We start from the raw sequence: 24,255 nt of genomic DNA on the forward strand, positions 1-24,255 counted from the left end.
GTGTAGTTAACTAGTGATTATGTGAAGATTTATAGTTTTTATAAGATTCGTTTAATGCAAGCGAGCAACTTACCTTGGCTCCTTGCAGCCACAAAGTCCTTTTGACACTGCGCTCGCATAACAGGTGGTCAACATGCCACACAGTTTCCTTGTGGATTGCAATGTAATCAGCTATAATCGGCGTCCAAAAAGGCAGATTACCGATTGTTATGAAAACTGCCGATTAATCGGCCGGCCTCTGTTGTAGACACTGAAGTGAGGAGGAGTGTTCCAGGCTCATTTCCCTGTGCTGCTGGTTGTGTTCCAGCTCCCAGGGGTGGAGGCCTGTGACAGGTACACCTTCCGTTACGGACGTAACCCTCTGATGGAGCTGCCCCTGATCTTCAACCCTTCTGGCAGCGCCCGCGCCATGCCCAAAACCAGCTCCCCATTCACTGCCGTTGTCATAAGGTATTGTGGAGGAATTAACATTGTTTCAAGTCTGTGGATGTAATATACTTAGCACAAGTTATCTTTATAACAGAATACACACACACACATTCACTCCTATAGGCCCCAGCCAGTATCCAGAAACACCAGTACCACCTCCAGGTGCCAGAACACAGCCCAGGGGGAGGGAGGCGTCCCCTACACCAAGCCCCCCACTGTGCACCACAGGTCCTCTCAGTACCGCTGGATGAAGAGTGAGTGGAGGGCCAACGTCTATCTCGCTGCTTCCAAGATCCAGGTGGGTCTAGGGGACATGATCCTCTAACTTCAGCACTTGGCCAGGGCTGCGAGGGGGTGCATGCTACGCCACTGCTTATAACTAAGTTAAGAGCTGTGAAAAGTATGTTCCCCCTTTCAAAATCTCTATGTAATTAGACCTTCAACCAAAACCAAATATGAGATAAAGTGAACCTGAGTGAACAAATAACACAACAGTTCCATATTTATTTCATAAACAAAGTTTTGCAACACCCAGTGCCCCCTTAAACTCAGTAACTGGTTGTTCCACCTTTAGCTGCAATGACTCCAACTAAACACTTCTTGTAGTTGTTGATTAGTCTCTCACATCAATGTGGCGGAATTTTGGCCCACTGTTCCATGCAGAACTGCTTTAACTCAGCGATTATTTGTGGGTTCTTTAAAGCATGAAGTCTGGTTAGGTCTGAACTTTGAATAGTCCATTCCAAAACGTGAAATGTGTTACTTTTTAGCCATTTTAGTGTTGCATAACTTTGTTAATTACATAAGTATCACATTATTATATTTGAAAACTCTGGTTCCTTCTATCTAACTTTAGGGTTTGTTGAATATGTGCTTACATAAAGTGTAAAATAGATGCAAATATTAGAAATAGGGCAAATACTTTTTCACGGCACTGTAGATGTGCCAAATAAGATCAAGCTTCTCGATCACAGCAGAGACATTCAATCCCCTCTTGGATCAAGATCCATGTTGGCTTATAGTTTTGTGTGTGAAAACCCCGGTATGGAATAGAAATTGTATGACAGTATGAAAATCTGAATTACCGCCCAACCCTACTCTGCACTCTTGCATTCCTGTTCTTAAGTAGCGGATGGAATATAAGACTGAAGTATGACAGCATGAGAGTAAAGGGACTCTTACTGTTGAACGTACTGTAGACACATTTTCTGGTTGTGTCCACAGGGCCTGGGTCTGTATGCTGCCAGGGACATAGAGAAGAACACCATGGTGATTGAATACAATGGAACCGTCCTCCGCAACGAGGTGGCCATCAAGAAGCAAAGGACTTACAAATCTCAGGTGCAAATCTTTAAAAAAAAAAAAAATAATAATTACTTAAGGCTCTAGTATCTGTACTTACTGTGTTGTGAATATATATTTGCTGTATTCTCTCATGTGATGACTGTTGGTCTAAGTGGTTACTTTTGCCTCTGCAGAATCGTGGAGTGTTCATGTTCCGCATCGACAGTGAACGTGTTGTTGATGCCAGTCAGACAGGAGGTCTGGCAAGGTAAGCATAATTATTTTACGTAGTCAAATTCAACCTGATTCACATTCTAACCTTACCTGATTTATTTGTCACTTCAATGTTAGGATGGTTGCAATAATTCACAGGGCTCAGTATGTACAGTCGTAAAGTATTCAGATCCCTCAACTTTTTCCACATTTTGTTACGTTATAGTTTTTTTCTCATCAATCTACACACACACACAAAAAACTTTCACATTTACATAAGTATTCAGACCCTTTACTCAGTATTTTGTTGAAGCACCTTTTTTGTCACTTCCCTGACCAAGGCCTTTCTCCCCAGATTGCTCAGTTAGTTTTTCTTCCTCATCAATCTACACACAATACCACATAATTCATGCTATCCAACATTTCTGAATCAATTAGGTCCACTATTGCTCGTAATGATTTATACAGCCGTTCACAAAGGTTCATTTAGCAGAGATGTGACCATGGCACTAATTTCGCTTTTATTAAAAAAGAAGGTAAGGATGCCACCAAGTGTTTTCACTATCGCCCCCTATCTTTTATAAACACAGATATTAAACCGTTTTCCTGAATGTTGTCATCTTATCTCAATTTACCCAAATTGATCCACACGGACCAAAGCGGGTTTGTTAAAAAGCGTTTATCCTGGTATAATCTCCATCGACTATTACATATCTTAAATGCTTCATCAAAAACAATAGCTCCTTGGGATGCTGTATCTCTCGGTGCAGAAACAGCTTTTGATAAACTAGAATGCTCATATCTGGCCTATTTTGGAACATATGGGAATTGCCTCAAATTGAATTCATATGATTAAAGTACTTTATACAATGGGTGGGTCTAATCCTGAATGCCAAGAAATTTATACACTTGATCTTCACTATAAAAAGCATCTTGACATTATCTCACATTTCTTTTATACTAACATTTAGTTTTCAACAGCAGAGATTTGTCATTTGTATAAACCTTGCTGTCTGTCTCTGACATTTGCAACATTGTTTCAATATTCATTTGCAACTATGTTTCAATATTCAAATTTGATCTCCAGCTGTCCTACAGTAATGAACGAGTCGGGATGAGACAGACAGGCAGTGTTTCTCAGCCAGTCAAAATCATGAATCAGCTGGCTTCATTTTTATGGATATATATATATATATACACAAAGAAATGTCAATTGGAAAAAGGTAGAACGAAACGAAGAGCAGCTACTGTAGTTTGTGGTCTTTCCAGCTTCAATATGAAGTGATTTGTGTTACTGTAGCTGTGTTGTTGGCTAGCTCCTCTGAACAACAGCGTCCTGGCGAGTGAGCACATTTTCTATGCCAGGCAAAATAGTGCCTCATTAGGTCATCGTTATGGATGTATGCAAATAAATGTCACTTGAAAACATCTTAAACAAATGCAAATGCGACTTTTGCACTTATTCTGGCTGTACTTTTTAATGTGACTGTAAGTGAGCCGTAGTTGGCTAGCTCGCAAGCAGGGGATAAGAAGTTTGCACGTCAGTATGGCAATGGAACATTTAGAGAGAACGACTGGGTCACATCCATAGATACAGAACTAAAAGACTGAAAATACGTAGGAGGACTGTCTGTACCAAACTTGAAATTGTATTTCCAGGAATATGAGTGTATTTTTTTGTGCAAAACTTGACATACAAGGGCAAGGCTATGACATTGCAGATGCATATAGCCATAATCACCAGCAGTGCCAGTCCCAGGCCAGGAGGCCAGCTGTGTCTGTATAGCGATAGACACAGCTGTACTTTACTTTATAAAATAAGCAACACCGATGAAGTCATAAAAAAATCACTGAATGTACAAAACATTAGAAACTCCTTCCTAATATTGAGTTGCACCCCCACCCTCAAAACAATCTCAATTAGTTGGGGCATAGACTTTACAAGGTGTCAAAAGCATTCCACAGGGATGCTGGCCAATGTTGGCTCCAATGCTTCTCACAGTTGTCAAGTTGGCTGGATATCCTTTGGGTAGTGGACCATTTTTGATACACACTGGAAACTGTTGAGCGTGAAATCCCAGCAGCGCTGCAATTCTTGACACAAACCGTCTGCCACCTAATACCGTACTGCATTTTGAGATAGGATGGTCTTCTAGTGCATTTTTTTCCACCTACTACCATATCCCGTTCAAGGCACATCTTTTGTCTTGCCTATTCACCTTACACAATATTCACATGCACAATCCATGTCTCATTTGTCTCGAGGCTTAAAAATCCTAACCTGACTCCTCAACTTCATCTACAATGATTGAAGTGGATTTGGATAAATACAATCCACCTGTGTGTAATCAAGTCTCCGTATAAATGCACCTGCACTGTGATAGTCTCAGAGGTCCGTTAAAAGCGCAGAGAGCATCATGAAGAACAAGGAACACACCAGGCAGGTCTGAGATACTGTTGTGAAGAAGTTTAAAGCCGGATTTGGATACAAAAAGATTTCCCAAGCTTTAAACATCCCAAGGAGCACTGTGCAAGCGATAATATTGAAATGGAAGGAGTATCAGACCACTGCAAATCTACCAAGACCTGGCCGTCCCTCTAAAACTTTCAGCTCATACAAGGAGAAGACTGATCAGAGATGCAGCCAAGAGGCCCATGATCACTCTGGATGAACTGCAGAGATCTACAGCTGAAGTGGGAGACTCTGTCCATAGGACAACAATCCGTCGTATATTGCACAAATCTGGCCTTTATGGAAGAGTGGCAAGAAGAAAGCCATTTCTTAAAGATATCCATAAAAAGTGTTGTTTAAGGTTTGCCACAAGCCACCTGGGAGACACACCAAACATGTGGAAGAAGGTGCTCTGGTCAGATGAAACCAAAATTGAACTTTTTGGCAACATTGCAAAACGTTGTTTGGCGTAAAAGCAACACAGCTCATCACCCTGAACACACCATCCCCACTGTCAAACATGGTGGTGGCAGCATCATGGTTTGGGCCTGCTTTTCTTCAGCAGGGACAGGGAAGATGGTTAAAATTGATGGGAAGATGGATGGAGCCAAATACAGGACCATTCTGGAAGAAAACCTGATGGAGTCTGCAAAAAACCTGAGACTGGGACGGAGATTTGTCTTCCAACAAGACAATGATCCAAAACATAAAGCAAAATCTACAATGGAATGGTTCAAAAATAAACATATCCAGGTGTTAGAAGGACCAAGTCAAAGTCCAGACCTGAATCCAATCGAGAATTTGTGGAAAGAACTGAACTGAACTGCTGTTCTGAACTGCTGTTCACAAATGCTCTCCATCTAACCTCACTGAGCTCGAGCTGTTTTGCAAGGAGGAATGGGAAAAAATTTCAGTCTCTCGATGTGCAAAACTGATAGAGGCATACCCCAAGCGACTTACAGCTGTAATCGCAACAAAATGTGGCGCTACAAAGTATTAACTTCAGGGGGCTGAATAATTTTGCACGCCCAATTTTTCAGTTTTTGATTTGTTAAAGTTTGAAATATCCAATAAATGTCGTTCCACTTCATGATTGTGTCCCACTTGTTGTTGATTCTTCACAAAAAAAATACAGTTTTATATCTTTATGTTTGAAGCCTGAAATGTGGCAAAAGGTCGCAAAGTTCCAAGGGTGCCGAATACTTTCGCAAGGCACTGTATGTATGTACAGTTGAAGTCAGATGTTTACATACACCCAAATACATTTACATTTACATTTAAGTAATACATTTCAGCTCAGTTTTTCTTAATTCCTGACATTTAAACCTAGTAAAAAAATCCCTGTCTTCGGTCAGTTAGGATCACCACTTTATTTTAAGAATGTGAAATGTCAGAATAATAATAGAGAGAATGATTTATTTCAGCTTTTATTTCTTTCATCACATTCCCAGTGGGTCAGAAGTTTACATACGCTCAATTCGTATTTGGTAGCATTGCCTTTAAATTGTTTAAATTGGGTCAAACATTTCGGGTAGCCTTCCACAAGCTTCCCACAACAAGTTGGGAGAATTTTGGCCCATTCCTCCTGACAGAGCTGATGTAACTGAGTCAGGTTTGTAGGCCTCCTTGCTCGCACATGCTTTTTCAGGGATTGAGGTCAGGGCTTTGTGTGGGCCGCTCTAATACCGTGAATTGTTAAAATGGCACCGGAAGAAACGGCAGCAGTTTTACGGGCGCCCAACCAATTGTGCTATCATGTGCTTTTTTTCGTGTTATTTTTAACTAATTTTGTACATAATGTTTCTGTAACCGTATCTTACGGCAAAATAGAGCTTCTGGATATCTGGACAGAGATCACTCACCTCGGATTAGACAATGATTTTTTTTTTCAACAAGCAAGACACACAGGACATTCTCCAAACACCTGACAGGGCCAAAATCCCCGTTATTTGCAAGAGGAAGAAACACCGGTACAGAGGACACAGAGCGGGATGCCTCGTGAGGACGGGCAGAAGGCAAGTGGGAAAGCTGCCGTTGCCGTCAATATTACTCGCCAACGTGCAATCATTGGACAATAAATTGGACGAGGTACGATCACAAATATCCTACCAACGGGGCATCAAAAACTGTAATATCCTATGTTTCATGGAATCGTGGCTGAATGATGACATGGATATTCCGCTAGCGGGATATACACTGCACCGGCAACATAGAACAGCACACTCCGGTAAGACGAGGGGGGCAGTCTATGCATATTTGTAAACAACAGCTTGTGCACAAAATCTAAGGAAGTCTCTATATTTTGCAGGGCTTGCAAACTATTACACTACAAAGGGAAGCAGAGCCGCAAAGGGAAGCAGAGCCGCAAGCTGCCCAGTGACCTGAGCCTACCAGACAAGCTAAATTGCTTCTATGCTCGCTTCGAGGCAAGCCACACTGAGGCATGCATGAGAGCGACAGCTGTTCCAGACGACTGTGTGATCACCCTTTCCGTAGCCGACGTGATTAAGACCTTTATACAGGTCAACATACACAAGGTTGCCAGACGGATTGCCGGAATGTGTGCTCCGGGCATGTGCTGACCAACTGGCAGGTGACTTCACTGACATTTTCAACATGTCCCTGATTGAGTCTGTAATACCAACATGTTTCAAGCAGACCACCATAGTCCCTGTGCCCGGGAACACAAAGGCAAACTGCCTAAATGACTACAGTTCTGTAGCACTCACGTCCATAATTATGAAGTGCTTTGAAAGGATGGTAATGGCTCACATCAACACCATTGTCTCAGATACCCTGGACTCACTCCAATTTGCATACTGCCCAAACAGATCCACGGATGATGCAATCTCTATTGCACTCCACACTGCCCTTTCCCACCTGGACAAAAGGAACACTTATGTGAGAATGCTATTCATTGACTTGAGCTCAGCATTCAACACCATAATGCCCTCAAAGCTCATCACTAAGCTAAGGACCCTAGGACTAAACACCTCCCTCTGCAACTGGATCCTGGACTTCCTGACCGGCTGCCCCCAAGTGGTGAGGGTAGGTAGCAACACATCTGCCACGCTGATCCTCAACACTGAAGCCCCCCAGGGGTGCGTGTTCAGTCCCCTCCTGTACTCCCTGTTCACCCACGACTGCATGGCCAGGCACGACTCCAACACCATAATTAAGTTTGCAGACGACACAACAGTGGCCGGGTGGTGCCAGAATAACAACCTGAATAACAACCTATCCCTCAACGTAACCAAGACTAAAAGGATTTGGTATGGGTCCTGAGATCCTCAAGGTTCTACAGCTGCAACATCGAGAGCATCGTGACTGGTTGCTGAGGTTAGTGCGTACGGTCCAGTACATCACTGGGGCTAAGCTGCCTGCCATCCAGGACCTCTACACCAGGCAGTGTCAAAGGAAGGCCCTAAAAATTGTCAAAGACCCCAGCCACACCAGACTGTTCTCTCTACTACTGCATGGCAAACGGTACCGGAGTGCCAAGTCTAGGACAGACAAAAAGGCTTCTCAAAATGTTTTGCCCCCATGCCATAAGACTCCTGAACAGGTAATCAAATGGCTACCCGGACTATTTGCATTGTGTGCCCCCTTCCCAACCCCTATTTTACGCTGCTGCTACTCTCTGTTTATTATATATGCATTGTTACTAACTATACAATCATGTACATACAGTGCTGTGAAAAATGATTTGCCTCCTTTCCTCCTGACAGAGCTGGTGTAACTGAGTCAGGTTTTTAGGCCTCCTTGCTCGCACACGCTTTTTCAGTATTGCTCACACATTTTCTATAGGATTAAGGCCAGGGCTTTGTGATGGCCACTCCAATACATTGACTTTGTTGTCCTTAACCCGTTGAAACTCTAGGGGCGCAATTTCATTTTTGGATGAAAAACGTTCCCGTTTTAAACAAGATATTTTGTCACAAAAAGATGCTCGACTATGCATATAATTGCTACGATTCGAAAGAAAACACTCTGACGTGTCCAGAAATACAAAGATATTTTCTATGCGTGCCCTAGAACGTGAGCTTCAGGCAAAACCAAGATGAGACGGCATCCAGGAAATGAACAGGATTTTTGAGGCTCTGTTTTCCCTTGTCTCCTTATATGGCTGTGAATGCGAGAGGAATGAGAATGCCCTTTCTGTCGTTTCCCCAAGGTGTCTGCAGCATTGTGACGTATTTGTAGGCAGATCGTTGGAAGATTGACCATAAGAGACCACATTTACCACGTGTCCGCCCGGTGTCCTGCGCCGAAATTGGTGCGCAAAAGTCACCTGCCAGTATTTTTCCATGGGGCACAGAGAGAGAAGCAAGCTTCCACGAACTGCATGTCAATGAAGAGATATGTGAAAAAACACCTTGAGGATTGATTCCAAACAACGTTTGCCATGTTTCGGTCGATATTATGTAGTTAATCCGGAAAAAGTTTCACGTTGTAGGTGACTGCATTTTCGGTTCGTTTCGGTAGCCAGGCGCAATGTAGAAAACGGAACGATTTCTCCTACACACAGACGCTTTCAGGAAACACTGCGCATCTGGTATGTGGCTGGGAGTCTCCTCATTGAAAACATCAGAAGCTCTTCAAAGGTAAATGATTTTATTTATTTGGTTATCTGGCTTTTGTGAAAATGTTGCGTGCTACATGCTACACAAAATGCTATGCTAGCTTTGCATACTCTTACACAAATTAGTCAATTTCTATGGTTCAAAAGCATATTTTGAAAATCTGAGATGACAGTGTTGTTAAGAAAAGGCTAAGCTTGAGAGCAAACGCATTATTTTAATTTTATTTGCGATTTTCAGAAATCGTTAACGTTGCGTTATGCTAATGAGCCTGAGGCTTAGTCACAATCCCGGATCCGGGATGGGGAGTTTCAAGAGGTTAAGCCGTTTTGCCACAACTTTGGAAGTATGTTTGGGGTCATTGTCCATTTGGAAGACCCATTTGCGACCAAGCTTTAACTTCCTGACTGATGTCTTGAGATGTTGCTTCAATATATCCACCAAATTTTCCTTCTCATGATGCCATCTATTTTGTGAAGTGCACCATTCCCTCCTGCAGCAAAGCACCCCCACATGATGCTGCCACCCCTGTGCTTCACAATTTTGATGGTGATCTTTGGCTTGCAAGCGTCCCCCGTTTTTCACCTAACATAACAATAGTCATTATTGCCAATCAGTTCTAATTTTGTTTTATCAGCCCAGATGGACATTTCTCCAAAAAGTATCTTTGTCCCCATTTGCAGTTGCAAACCGTAGTCTGGCTTTTTTTTTATGGCGCTTTTGGAGGAGTGGCTTCTTCCTTGCTGAGCGGCATTTCAGGTTATGTCGATATACGACTCGTTTTACTGTGAATATAGATACTTTTGTACCTGTTTCCTCCAGCATCTTCACAAGGTCCTTTGCTGTTGTTCTGGGATTGATTTGCACTTTTCGCACCAAGTACGTTCATCTCTAGTAGACAGAACACGTCCCCTTCCTTAGTGGTATAACAGCTGTGTGGTCCCATGGTGTTTATACCTGCGTACTATTGTTTGTACAGATGAAATTGCTCCCAAGAATGAACCAGACTTGTGGAGGTCGACACTTGATTTCTTTTGATTTTCCCATGATGTCATGCAAAGAGGCACTGAGTTTGAAGGTAGGCCTTGAAATACATCCACAGGTACACCTCCAATTTATTCAAATTATGTCAATTAGCCTAATAGAAGCTTCTAAAGCCATGGCATCATTTTCTGGAATTTCCAAGCTGTTTAAAAGTCAGTCAACTTAGTGTATGTAAACTTCTGACCCACTAGAATTGTGATACAGTGAATTAATCTGTCTGTAAACAATTGTTGGAAAATGGCTTGTCATGCACGAAGTCGATGTCCTAACCGACTTGCCAAAACTATAGTTTGTTAACAAGACATTTGTGCAGTGGTTGAGAAATTAGTTTTAATGACTCCAACCTAAGTATGTAAACTTTCCGACTTCAACTCTAGGTATTTGTAGGACGCCATTTTTTCAAAGGATAAGCCACCAGATGTGACAATGCTAACATTTTCTGGCAGAGTTCGAGCTCTGCTAAAGATCATGAATTTAGTTTTTTGTACATTCAAGACCAATTTGAGCCATAAAGGGAGGCCTGCAGTGACTGAAAAGCAGTCTTGAGCTCTTCAACAGCCTGACCCAGAGAAGGAGCACATGATTATATGACTTTATCATCTGCATACACAGTTCTGTGAAAAAGTATTTGCCCCTTCACGATTTCTTATTGTTTTCCACATTTGTCACACTTAAATGTTTCAAATCATCAAACATGTATAAATATTACACAAATATAACCCAAGTAAACACAAAATGCATTTTTTTAAGTGATATTTTTATTTATTAAGGGAAAAAAAGCTATCCAAACCTTCATGGCCCTATGTGAAAAGGTAATTGCCCCCTAAACCTAATAACTGGTTGTGCCACCCTCAGCAGCAACAAGTGCAATCAAGCGTTTGCGATAACTGGCAATGAGTCTGTCACATTGCTGTGGAGGAATTTTGGCCCACTCTTTGCAGAAGTGTTTTAATTCAGCCACATTGGAGGGTTTTCGAGCATGAACCGCATTTTTAAGGTCACGCCACAGCATCTCAATCAGATTCAAGTCCGGACTTTGACTAGGCCAATCTAAAACCTTCATTTTGTTTTTGTAAGCCATTCAGAGGTGGACTTGCTGGTATGTTTTGGATCATTGTCCTGCTACAGAACCCAAGTGCGCTTCAGCTTGAAGTCACAAACAGATGGCTGGACATTCTCCTTGAGGATTTTTTGGTAGAGAGCAGAATTCATGGTTCCATCAATCACAGCAAGTCGTCCAGGTTCTGAAGCAGCAAAGCAGCCCCAGACCATCACACTACCACCACCATATTTGACTGTTGGTACGATGTTCTTTTCGGAAATGCTGTGTTACTTTTACACCAGATGGAACGGGACACACACCTTCCAAAAAAGTTCAACTTTTGTCTCATCAGTCCAGAGAATATTATCAAGATTATCAAGATGTTTTTTTGCCAAAAGTGAGACGAGCCTTTATGTTCTTTTTGGTCAGCAGTGGTTTTCTCCTTGGAACTCTGCCATGGATGCCATTTTTGCCCAGTCTCTTTCTTATGATTAAGTCATGAACACTGACCTTAACTGAGGCAAGTGAAGCCTGCAGTTCTTTAGATGTTGTTGTGGGTTCTTTTGTGACCTCTTGGATGAGTTGTCGCTGCGCTCTTGGGGTAATTTTGGTAGGCCGGCCACTCCTGGGAAGGTTCACCACTGTTCCAAATGTTCTCCATTTGTGGATAATGGCTCTTACTGTGGTTTGCTGGAGTCCCAAAGCTTTATAAATGGCTTTGTAACCCTTTCCGGACTGATACATGTCAATTACTTTGTCATCTGTTCCTGAACTTCTTTGGATCGCGGCATGATGTCTTGCTTTTTGAGATCTTTTGGCCTACTTCACTTTGTCAGACAGGTTCTATTTAAGTGAGTTCTTGATTCAACAGGTCTGGCAGTAATCAGGCCTAGGTGTGGCTAGTGAGATTGAGCTCAGCTTTCCAAAAAATGTGATTAACCACAGAGGTTTACATACACTAAGTTGACTGTGCCTTTAAACAGCTTGGAAAATTCCAGAAAATGAAGTTATGGCTTTAGAACTTCTGATAGGCTTATTGACACTATTTTAGTCAATTGGAGGTGTACCTGTGGATGTATTTCAAGGCTTACCTTCAAACTCAGTTCCTCTTTGCTTGACATCATGGGAAATTCAGAAGATATCAGCCAAAATCTCAGAAAGAAAATTGTAGCCCTCCACAAGTTTGGTTCTTTCTTGGGAACAATTTCCAAACACGTGAAGTTACCACCGTTTGTCTGTACAAATAATAGTACGCAAGTATAAACACCATGGGGCCATGCAGCCGTCATACCTCTCAGGAAGGAGATGCATTCTGTCTCCTAGAGATTAACATACTTTGGTGCAAAAAGTGCAAATCAATCCCAGAACAACAGCAAGGACCTTGTGAAGATTCTGGATGAAACAGGTACAAAAGTATCTATATCCACAGTAAAACGAGTCGTATTTCAACATAACCTGAAAGGCCGCTCAGCAAGGAAGAAGCCACTGCTCCAAAACCGCCATAAAAAAAGCCAGACTACGGTTTGCAACTGCACATGGGGACAAAGATCATACTTTTTTGAGAAATGTCCTCTGGGCTGATGAAACAAAAATAGAACTGTTTGGCCGTAATGACCATCGTTATGTTTGGAGGAAAAAGGGGGAAGCTTGCAAGCCGAAGAACACCATCCCAACCGTGGGGCACAGGGGTGGCAGCATCATGTTGTGGAGGTGCTTTTCTGCAGGAGGGCCTAGTGCACTTCACAAAATAGATGGCAGCATGAGGAAGGATAATTATGTGGATATATTGAAGTAACATCTCAAGACATCAGTTAAAGCTTGGTTGCAAATGTGTCTTCCATATGCTCAATGACCCCATGCATACTTCCAAAGTTGTGGCAAAATGGCTTAAGGACAACAAAGTCAAGTTATTGGAGTGGCCATCACAATGCTCTGACCTCAATCCCATAGAAAACTTGTGGGCAGAACTGATCAAGTGTGTGCAAGCAAGGAGGCCTACAAACCTGACTCAGTTACACCAGCTCTGTCAGGAGGAATGGGCCAAAATTCACCCAACTTATTGTGGGAAGCTTGTGGAAGGCTACCCGAAACGTTTGACCCAAGTTAAACAATTTAAAGGCAATGCTACCAAATACTAATTGAGTGTATGTAAACTTCTGACCCACTGGGAATGTGATGAAAGAAATAAAAGCTGAAATAAATCATTTGCTCTACTATTATTCTGACATTTCACATTCTTAAAATAAAGTGGAGATCCTAACAGACCTAAGACGGAGAGTTTTTACTCTGATGAAATGTCAGGAATTGTAACGAACTGAGTTTAAATGTATTTGGCTAATGTGTATGTAAACTTCCGACTTCAAATGTGTGTGTTTGTGTATATACAGTGCCTTGCGAAAGTATTCGGCCCCCTTGAACTTTGCGACCTTTTGCCACATTTCAGGCTTCAAACATGAAGATATAAAACTGTATTTTTTTGTGAAGAATCAACAAGTGGGACACAATCATGAAGTGGAACGACATTTATTGAATATTTCAAACTTTTTCAGCAAATCAAAAACTGAAAAATTGGGCGTGCAAAATTATTCCGCCCCTTTACTTTCAGTGCAGCAAACTCTCTCCAGAAGTTCAGTGAGGATCTCTGAATGATCCAATGTTGACCTAAATGACTAATGATGATAAATACAATCCACCTGTGTGTAATCAAGTCTCCGTATAAATGCACCTGCACTGTGATAGTCTCAGAGGTCCATTAAAAGCGCAGAGAGCATCATGAAGAACAAGGAACACAACAGGCAGGTCCGAGATATTGTTGTGAAGAAGTTTAAAGCCGGATTTGGATACAAAAATATTTCCCAAGCTTAAAACATCCCAAGGAGCACTGTGCAAGCGATTAATATTGAAATGGAAGGAGTATCAGACCACTGCAAATCTTCCAAGACCTGGCCGTCCCTCTAAACTTTCAGCTCATACAAGGAGAAGACTGATCAGAGATGCAGCCAAGAGGCCCATGATCACTGGATGAACTGCAGAGATCTACAGCTGAGGTGGGAGACTCTGTCCATAGGACAACAATCAGTCGTCTATTGCACAAATCTGGCCTTTATGGAAGAATGGCAAGAAGAAAGCCATTTCTTAAAGATATCCATGAAAAGTGTTGTTTAAAGTTTGCCACAAGCCACCTGGGAGACACACCAAACATGTGAAAGAAGGTGCTCTGGTCAGATGAAACCAAAATTGAACCTTTTGGCAACAATGCAAAACATTACGTTTGGCGTAAAAGCAACACAGCTCATCACCCTGAACACATCATCCCCACTGTCAAACATGGTGGTGGCAGCATCATGGTTTGGGCCTGCTTTTCTTCAGCAGGGACAGGGAAGATGGTTAAAATTGATGGTAAGATGGATGGAGCCAAATACAGGACCATTCTGGAAGAGAACCTGATGGAGTCTGCAAAAGACCTGAGACTGGGATGGAGATTTGCCTTCCAACAAGACAATGATCCAAAACATAAAGCAGAATCTACAATGGAATGGTTCAAAAATAAACATATCCAGGTGTTAGAATGGCCAAGTCAAAGTCCAGACCTGAATCCAATCGAGGATCTGTGGAAAGAACTGAAAATTGCTGTTCACAAACCTCACTGAGCTCGAGCTGTTTTGCAAGGAGGAATGGGAAAACATTTGTCTCTCGATGTGAAAAACTGATAGAGACATAACCCAAGCGACTTACAGCTGTAATCGCAGCAAAAGGTGGTGCTAAAAAGTATTAACTTTAGGGGGCTGAATTATTTTGCACGCCCAATTTTTCAGTTTTTGATTTGTTAAAAAAGGTTGAAATATCCAATAAATGTCGTTTCACTTCATGGTTGTGTCCCAGTTGTTGTTGATTCTTCACAAAAAATACAGTTTTATATCTTTATGTTTGAAGCCTGAAATGTGGCAAAGTTCAAGGGGGCCGAATACTTTCGCAAGGCACTGTAGTTGCTTTAACAGCCTTATTCTAAAATGTATTCAATTGTTTTTTTCAATCTACACACAAAACAGCACAATGACAAAGCAAAAATTGGTTTTTAGACATTTCTGCAAATGTTTTAAAAACAATAACCTGATATCACATGTATTTAAACCCTTTTACTCAGTACTTTGTTGAGCTTTTGGCAGCGATTCCAGCCTCGAGTCTTCTTGGGTATGACGCTATAAGCTTGGCACACCTGTATTTGGGGAGTTTCCTCTATTCTCTGCAGATCCTCTCACGCTCTATCAGGTTGGATGGGGAGCGTCGCTGCACAGCTATTTTCAGGTCTCTCCAGAGATGTTCGATCGGGTTCAAGTCTAGTCAGTGGCTGGGCCACTCAAGGACATTCAGAGGACACTTGTCCTGAAGCCACTCTTGTGTTGTCTTGGATGTGTCTTAGGGTTGTTGTCCTGTTGGAAGGTGAACTTCACCCCAGTCTGAGGTCCTGAGTGCTCTGGAGCAGGTTTTCCTCAAGGATCTCTCTACTTTGCACTGTTCATCTTTCCAAATTGTTCTTGGGGATCTTCAGTGCTGCAGAAAAAGTCCAGGGGTCTGAATACTTTCCGAATGCACTATTTTTTTCAATTTATTTATATATATATACATATGCATACACATAACGTAACATAACATAACATACAGTGGGGCAAAAAATTATTTAGTCAGCCACCAATTGTGCAAGTTCTCTCACTTAAAAAGATGAGGCCTGTAATTTTCATCATATGTACACTTCAACTATGACAGACAAAATGAGAAAAGAAAATCACATTTTAGTATTTTTTTTATGAATTTATTCGCAAATTATGGTGGAAAATAAGTATTTGGTCACCTACAAACAAGCAAGATTTCTGGCTCTCACAGACCTGTAACTTCTTCTTTAAGAGGCTCCTCTGTCCTCCACTCGTTACCTGTATTAATGGCACCTGTTATCAGTATAAAAGACAAATGTCCACAACCTCAAACAGTCACACTCCAAACTCCTCTATGGCCAAGACCAAAGAGCTGTCAAAGGACACCAGAAACAAAATTGTAGACCTGCACCAGGCTGGGAAGACTGAATCTGCAATAGGTAAGCAGCTTGGTTTGAAGAAATCAACTGTGGGAGCAATTATTAGGAAATGGAAGACATACAAGACCACTGATAATCTCCCTCGATCTGGGGCTCCACGCAAGATCTCACCCCGTGGGGTCAAAATGATCACAAGAACGGTGAGCATAAATCCCAGAACCACACGGGGGGACCTAATGAATGACCTGCAGAGAGCTGGGACCAAAGTAACAAAGCCTACCATCAGTAACACACTACGCCGCCAGGGACTCAAATCCTGCAGTGCCAGACGTGTCCCCCTGCTTAATCCAGTACATGTCCAGGCCCGTCTGAAGTTTGCTAGAGAGCATTTGGATGATCCAGAAGAAGATTGGGAGAATGTCATATGGTCAGATGAAACCAAAATATAACTTTTTGGTAAAAATGTGTTTGGAGGACAAAGAATGCTGAGTTGCATCCAAAGAACACCATACCTACTGTGAAGCATGGGGGTGGAAACATCATGCTTTGGGGCTGTTTTTCTGCAAAGGGACCAGGACGACTGATCCGTGTAAAGGAAAGAATGAATGGGTTCATGTATCGTTAGATTTTGAGTGAAAACCTCCTTCCATCAGCAAGGGCATTGAAGATGAAACGTGGCTGGGTCTTTCAGCATGACAATGATCCCAAACACACTGCCCGGGCAACGAAGGAGTGGCTTCGTAAGAAGCATTTCAAGGTCCTGGAGTGGCCTAGCCAGTCTCCAGATCTCAACCCCATAGAAAATCTTTGGAGGGAGTTGAAAGTCCGTGTTGCCCAGCAACAGCCCCAAAACATCACTGCTCTAGAGGAGATCTGCATGGATGAATGGGCCAAAATACCAGCAACAGTGTGTGAAAACCTTGTGAAGACTTACAGAAAACATTTGACCTCTGTCATTGCCAACAAAGGGTATATAACAAAATATAGAGAATTTTATTTATTTATTTTCTCATTTTGTCTGTCATAGTTGAAGTGTACCTATGATGAAAATTACAGGCCTCATCTTTTTAAGTGGGAGAACTTGCACTATTGGTGGCTGACTAAATACTTTTTTGCCCAACTGTGTGTGTGTATATATATATATATATATATATATATATATATATATATATATATATATATATATATATATATATATAACATTTAAGTAATAAAACAAATATAATATATACATATTTACGCTGTAGAAAAATAAATGTCCATTGGGAGGGGTTGGGGTTGGGGGGGGATCTGCAAGGGGGGCAGACGGAATATCAAGGACCCTAATGTTTTGAGAACATTTCAAGATTTGAAAGATACATACACATTACCAGGCAACTACTTTTTTCTACATTTACAACTGAGGTCATTTATGCTGGCCTATGGATTCCCTTGGGAACCCCAACTACCAAACCATCCAATGATGGCATTCATAAATATATGATCTGGACTCTATAATATAAAGGACTGATCTGTGTAATATATAAACAACTTTATATATTATACAGACAAAATACAACAATATGAAAAACTAAGCTTGTTCTGGGCTAGCCATTAAAATATGGTCCATAGATCTAATTTAATCTTAACCACGCTTTTAACTGGAACAGGATATGGAAAAATATGACCTTAGCATCCCATATTCCGAACCATCAATTTATACATTTTAAATTTGTTCAGACTGTATTTAACACCAAGGAAATGTTTTACGATGAAATTGGCCCCAACTCCCCAACTGTTCATTGTGTCCCCTAAATCAGGTAGACACATTCCTTTATATGATGTGGGAGTGCCCTGCAGTTAAAATGTACTGGGGCAAAGTTACAAAATGAATTTAGAAGTGCATGAATTTAAATATTCAATGCTTTCTGTCTTTTATGTTACTTATTGATAGCCCCCCTGAATCTCTCAATCAAAAGATGAAGATTACTGTAGGCAGGCAACACTGATGCAAATAGTTTTTGGGCTCTAAGATGGCAACCACCTCACTGTCTCCCATTTAACCAGTGGATACAGTTACTATTAGAAGTTAAGACATTAGAATTATCGACAGTGAGAATGAATGGTGCTAGTCAAGGAACAATTGGGGGGGGAGGTGAGTCAGGGTTTCCTTTGTAAGCTTTTATTTGTTTGTTTTTGAGCCCTCCGAAAAAGAAAAATGACTGAACTAAATCAAAAGTTGGTCACACAAACAAATTGCATCATAATGTGCTATGTGTTTGTTTTCTTATACAGGTACATCAATCACTCTTGTGCCCCGAACTGTGTCGCTGAGGTGGTAACCTTTGAAAGAGGTTATAAAATCATCGTCACCTCCAACCGCAGAATCGAGAAAGGAGAGGAGGTGTGTTCTTTTTCCTTTCAATTGGAAATATCCTACTATGCTATGAGTGACCTTTGCATTGTCATCACTATTTTCTCTGCATTTTCCAGCTGTGTTTTGACTACCAGTTTGACTGTGTGGACGGCCAACACAAGATCGCCTGTCACTGTGGAACAGCGGACTGCAGGAAAAGGATCAACTGAAAAAGAAAACAAAAATGACAACAAATGCATTCCTTTCCATATTATGCAGATGCCCTGATCTCTGTGTAGACAGAGAGGTGCTTCAGGCTGTCCTTTCTTAGAATGAGTGGAAGACCTGAGTAAACCCTGAGAGCGATGCATGGATGGAGTCCCATGTTTGGAAACAGACTGAAGATGGACAGGAGAGGACTTAGAAAAAGGTGAGCAGGAAGAAGCAACAGCAGATAGATGTGTGATTTGTGCCATACTACATGAGGCTGGGTTTTATTACAAGGCCTCTGTCAACGAGTGGATGTGTCTGTGTATTAGTGAGATGATATACAATAGGGTGCAGAAGAGAATCCACCAGCGAATGAGAAGAGAGCACTGTGTGGGTCACGGACCTTATTGGTTGTTAAGGGCAGGCCCTTTTGTTTAAAACTTTAAATGTAAAACCGTTTGACTAAATGTAGAATTCACTGAATGGGGAATGTACAGCAATGACTACAGCGAAGGGAATATTAACTTGCACTAAAAAAAAAGAGACACGTACACACAACTTTAAGATACTTGATTCCATGAGTCAGTTTTATCATAGGTTTCTGTCATGTGATTTGAGTGAAATTCGAGAGGACGTTTTGTATTTATTATTGAGTGAATGAATTTTATTGTCAAAATGACGAGACAGTAAAACGAAGGCTAAACTGATAGTTTTCTGAAGATTGAAGAAATGCTCTTACTTTTGTACAAATGTATATAAAGAAAAATATAGGAATAACTGACCAAATACTACCTTAACCTTCTTGATGTTTGGGTGTTTTTTTTTTTTTGTCATTGCAATTTATTTAAGGATGTCAGGATATCAGTTTGAGAGTATATATTATGATTATTCTGTACAGAATTTGTAAAATAACCACAATAATTCAAAGTATTTTTGGTTTATTAAAAGTATGGTATTGTAATGTAGTGTTTTTGTGATTTACACATACTTTGACCACTCAAAAAGAAATATTTTTGGTGACTAACGAGTGTAGAAAAGAGTCATTGGTTACAGAATTTCAAAATGGGAAAGACATCATTCTGACATCTTTGCTGTTAATCAGGTTTGATTTTATAGGACTGTGAATAAGGTTTTTAAACCACCCAAACACAATTTGAACTTCTTTTTAACCCAAATAGGCATAGGAATACCACCTTGTTTTTGTGTTGTTTTTTTACATAGAAATTGTGTACAGACGTCCGATAACATTGCTTACTGCTTCAGGCGATTTGAAATTAAGGTGTACTGGAAAAAAATAATCATGTTTCTTGCAGAGGAAAAGGTTGGGACATTTGGTGGTGCTATATTTTGAAAAGAGAAATGTATCTGATATGGACACTTCACAAGCCACTTACAATAGTTAGAAAATGCAAGATGTTTTGCGTGCACAATTTCAAGTCGACTGTAAAATTTTGGAGACAGTCTTAGAACTTGTAATGTATATGGCATGTATTTTTTTAACTTTCCGAAGACTCAATTGTATATATTTTCTCAATGAATGGTTGTAACAAAATGATTTCTTGGATATTTTTCTTCTCTTGTATAAAATGACATCATCCTGCCAGTGTGTTTGTGCTACATTTTTCTTGGTCCTGTAAAGTAGTAAATGTTTTTTGAAAACAGCCTTTTGAAGTGTACAGAGTAATGAGATTTGGAGTTTGTGTAATTGAATTTAGAAGCATTTACAAAATAAACTATTTTACATCTTAATTATTTGTTGTGTGCCGTTTTGAAATCACACACATCTTACTGACCCATTGGACTGAACCCACTGGAGTAGAGTAATGTGGTTCACTGCTCAAGAAAGACACCCACTGGCCAAATAAGGTAACTTAATCAAATACAATTTTATTTCGTACATGCTTCATAAACAACAGGTGTAGACTAACACTGAAATGCTTACTTACAGGTCACATCACTAATGCAGAGTTAAAGAAATAGTGACACAAGGAATAAATACACAATGATTAACAAATAAAAATAACATGGCTATGTACCAGAGTCGATGTGCAGGGGTACGAGGTAGGTAATGTACAGTGCCTTCAAAGTATTTTCTTGATTCCAAATGGATAAAAAAAATCTCACCCATCTACACACAATACCCTATAATGACAATGTGAACACATTTTTAGAAATGTTTGCAAATGTATTGAAAATGAAATAAGTAATTTAGATAAGTATTCACACCCCTAACTTGATGTGTTAAAATCACATTTGGCAGTGATTAAAGTTGAGTCTTTCTAAGTAAGTCTTAATAGCTTTCCACACCTGGATGGTACAATATTTACTTATTTTTCTTTTTTTAAATTCTTCAAGCTCTGTCAAGTTCGTTGTTGATCATTTCTAGAAAGACATTTTCAAGTCTTGGTAAGCAACTCGTGTATATATGGCATTGCGTTTTAGGTTATTGTCCTGCTAAAAGGTTAATTTGTCTCCCAGTGTCTTGAAAACCTGGTTCAGTCTGCATTCCATCTGTGATTTTGCCTGTGCTTAGCTCTAATCCGTTAATTTTTATCCCCCAGAAAACGCCCTAGTTCTTGCCGATGAAAAGCATACACTTAACATGATGCTTGAAAATATGAAGAATGGAACTCTGAGGTGTTGTTTTGGATTTGAACAAAACATAATGATTTGTATTCAGGAGATAAAGTTAATTTCTTTGCAAAAACGTTGTTTTACTTCAGTGCCTTATTGCAAACAGGATGCATGTTTTGAATAATGCTATTCTGAACAGGCTTCCTTTTCACACTCATTTAGGTTAGTATTGTGGAGTAACTAGAATGTTGTTGATCCATACGAAGTTTTCTCCAATCACAGCCTTTAAACTCTGTATACACATCCAAAGTGTAATTCATTTAATTAGACGTTTTGCATCTCTGTTAGCAAGCATTTCTCCTTTATCAAGATAATCCACCCACCTAAGATATGGCTTTTCAAGAAGCTGATTAAACAGCATAATCATTACACAGGTACACCTTGTGCTGGGGACAATGAAAGGCCAGTCTAAAATGTGAAGTTTTGTCACAACGCAATGCCACTATCTCAACTTTTGAGGGAGCATGCAAAGTGCTGTTGCCAGAGAATGTAATGTTCATTTCTCTGCCATAAGCCACCTCCAACATTGTTTTAGAGAATTTGGCAGAACATCCAACTGACCTCAACCGTAGACCACGTGTAACCACGCCAGCCCAGGACCTCCACATACGGATTCTTCAGCTGCGGGATCGTCTGAGACCAGCCACCCGGGCAGCTGATGAAACTGGGTTTGCAAAACTAAAGAATTTCTGCACAAACTGTCAGAAACCGTCTCAGGGAAGCTCATCTGTGTGCTCTCGTCGTCCTCACCAGGGTCTTGACCTGACTGCAGTTCGCCATCGTAACCAACTTCAGTGGGAAAATGCTCCCTTTTGATGGCCACTGGCATGTTCGAGAAGTGTGCTCTTCACGGATGAATTCCAGTTTCAACTGTACTGGGCAGATGGCAGACAGAGTGAATTGCGTCGTGTGGGCTAGTGGTTTGCTGACATCAACGTTGTGAGAGTGCCCCATGGTGGCTGTGGGGTTATGGTATGGGCAAGCATAAGCTACGGACAACGAACACAATTGCATTTTATTGATGGCAATTTGAATGCACAGAGATATCATAACGAGATCCTGAGAACCATCTACCGCCATCACCTCAGGTTTCAGCATGATAATGCACGACGGCCCCATGTCGCAAGGATCTGTACACAATTCCTGGAAGCTGAAAATGTCTTAGTTCTTCCATGGCCTGCATACTCACCAGACATGTCACCCGTTAAGCCTGTTTGGGACGCTCTGGATCAACATATACAACAGGGTATTTCAGTTCCCGCAAATATCAATCAACTTCGCACGTAGCCATTGAAGAGGAGTGGGACAACATTCCAAAGGCCACAATCAACAGACTGATCAACTCTGTGCGAAGGTGATGTTTTGCACTACATGAGGTAAATGGTGGACACACCAGATGATGAATGGTTTTCTGATCCACGCCCCTACCTATTTTTTCCATGACCAACAGATGCATATTTGTTTTCCCAGTCATGTGAAATCCATAGATTAGGGCCTAATTTATTTATTTCAATTGACTGATTTCCTTATATGACCTGTAACTCAGCAAAATCTTTGAAATTGTTGCATGTTGTGTTTATATTTTTGTTCAGTATATGATGTTCTGCTTGAAACAAGTTGGTATTACAGACCGGGTCAGGGATAAAATGTCAGTGAAGACACTTGTCAGCTGGTCAGCGCATGCTCTGAGTATGTGACCTGGTATTCCATCTGGCCCCGTGGCCTTGCAAACGTTACCTACATTGGCTTGCAAAAGTATTCACCCCCCCTGACATTTTTCCTATTTTGTTGCCTTACAAACTGGAATTCAAATGGATTTGGGGGGTTTGTGTCATTTGATTTACACAACATGCCTACCACTTTGAAGCTGAAAAATGCTTTTTATTGTCAAACTTGAGCGTGCATAACTACTGTATCCCACAGTCATCTTTAACAGCTGGTGCTCTCATGCATGGTTCAGTCTTGCTTGCCTCAAAGCGAGCAAAGGAGGAATTTAGCTCATCTGGTAGGCTTGCGTTGCTGGGCAGGTTGCGGCTGGGTTTCCCTTTTTAGTCAGTGATAGTTTGCAAGCCCTGCCACATCTGTTGAGCGTCAGAACCGGTGTAGTAGGATTCGCTCTTAGTCCTATATTGACACTTTGTCTGTTTAATGGCTCATCGGAGGTCGTAGCAGGATTTCTTATAAGCGTCTGTATTAGTGACCCGCTCCTTGAAAACAGCAGCTCTAGCCTTTAGCTCAGTTCGGAGGTTCCCTGAAATCCATGGCTTCTGGTTGGGGTATGTGTGTATGTTCACTGTGGGGATGACTCTGTCGATGCACTTATTAATGAAGCCTGTGACCAATGTGGTAAACATCCTCAATGTTTTTAGATGAATCCCGGAACATACTCCAGTCTGTGCTAGCGAAACAGTCCTGTAGCTTAGCATCCACTTTATCTGACCACTTCCGTATTGAACGTGTCACTGGTACTTCTTGTTTGAGTTTTTGCTTGTAAGCAGGAAGCAGGAGGATATAGGTATGGTCTGATTTGCCAGAGGGAGGACTGCAGCTCCACTCTTTGGTCATCATCACCATACACATTTTGTTCATATTAATTTCTTCATATATTCTTTAGCAACAGATAACATCATATAGTGACAAGACAACAGATACGAATATCATCAACAGAAGTATGGCCTGCCATGAATAGTGTTTAAATCTATAAGCAAACTGAAACAAGAGCTGTTGGATGTTTCTGCAAAACCATTAGTGTAATGGAAACCAATTAGATGAAGGGAACAAAACCTTCTCTCAGGAGAGGAAGAGAGAGCAAGGACCAGAGCGGAATGGGAACGGATGACTCATGGCTCACGCATCATCCGCATAAGCACCAGATGGACTGAGAAAGATGGGCTATGAGATCTGCCTCGCTATTCAAATTTTACACTCTTAGAAAAAAGGTGTTACATAGAACCTAAAAGGGTTCCTCAGCTGTCCCCATAGGAGAACCCTTTGAAGAACCCT

The 24,255-nt window shown here is 41.1% G+C and overlaps 1 protein-coding gene across 4 annotated transcripts in view; it reads left to right on the forward strand.

Annotated features, from left to right (window-relative positions):
* The window catches only part of LOC135558769 (histone-lysine N-methyltransferase 2C-like), a 160,710-nt gene extending 140,343 nt beyond the window's left edge, over nucleotides 1–20,367 (forward strand). For all 4 annotated transcript variants that reach the window (XM_064992878.1, XM_064992879.1, XM_064992880.1 and 1 more), the window contains 6 exons: nucleotides 308–450; nucleotides 553–727; nucleotides 1,654–1,770; nucleotides 1,908–1,981; nucleotides 18,348–18,456; nucleotides 18,546–20,367. In XM_064992878.1, coding sequence (XP_064848950.1) covers nucleotides 308–450; nucleotides 553–727; nucleotides 1,654–1,770; nucleotides 1,908–1,981; nucleotides 18,348–18,456; nucleotides 18,546–18,638 — 711 coding nt within the window. In that variant the 3' untranslated portion in view covers nucleotides 18,639–20,367. The remainder of the gene's footprint in view (nucleotides 1–307; nucleotides 451–552; nucleotides 728–1,653; nucleotides 1,771–1,907; nucleotides 1,982–18,347; nucleotides 18,457–18,545) is intronic.
* The last annotated feature ends 3,888 nt before the right edge of the window (nucleotides 20,368–24,255 follow it).

The sequence above is a fragment of the Oncorhynchus masou genome, chromosome 17, assembly GCF_036934945.1.
Source record: "Oncorhynchus masou masou isolate Uvic2021 chromosome 17, UVic_Omas_1.1, whole genome shotgun sequence".
Lineage (NCBI taxonomy): Eukaryota > Metazoa > Chordata > Actinopteri > Salmoniformes > Salmonidae > Oncorhynchus > Oncorhynchus masou.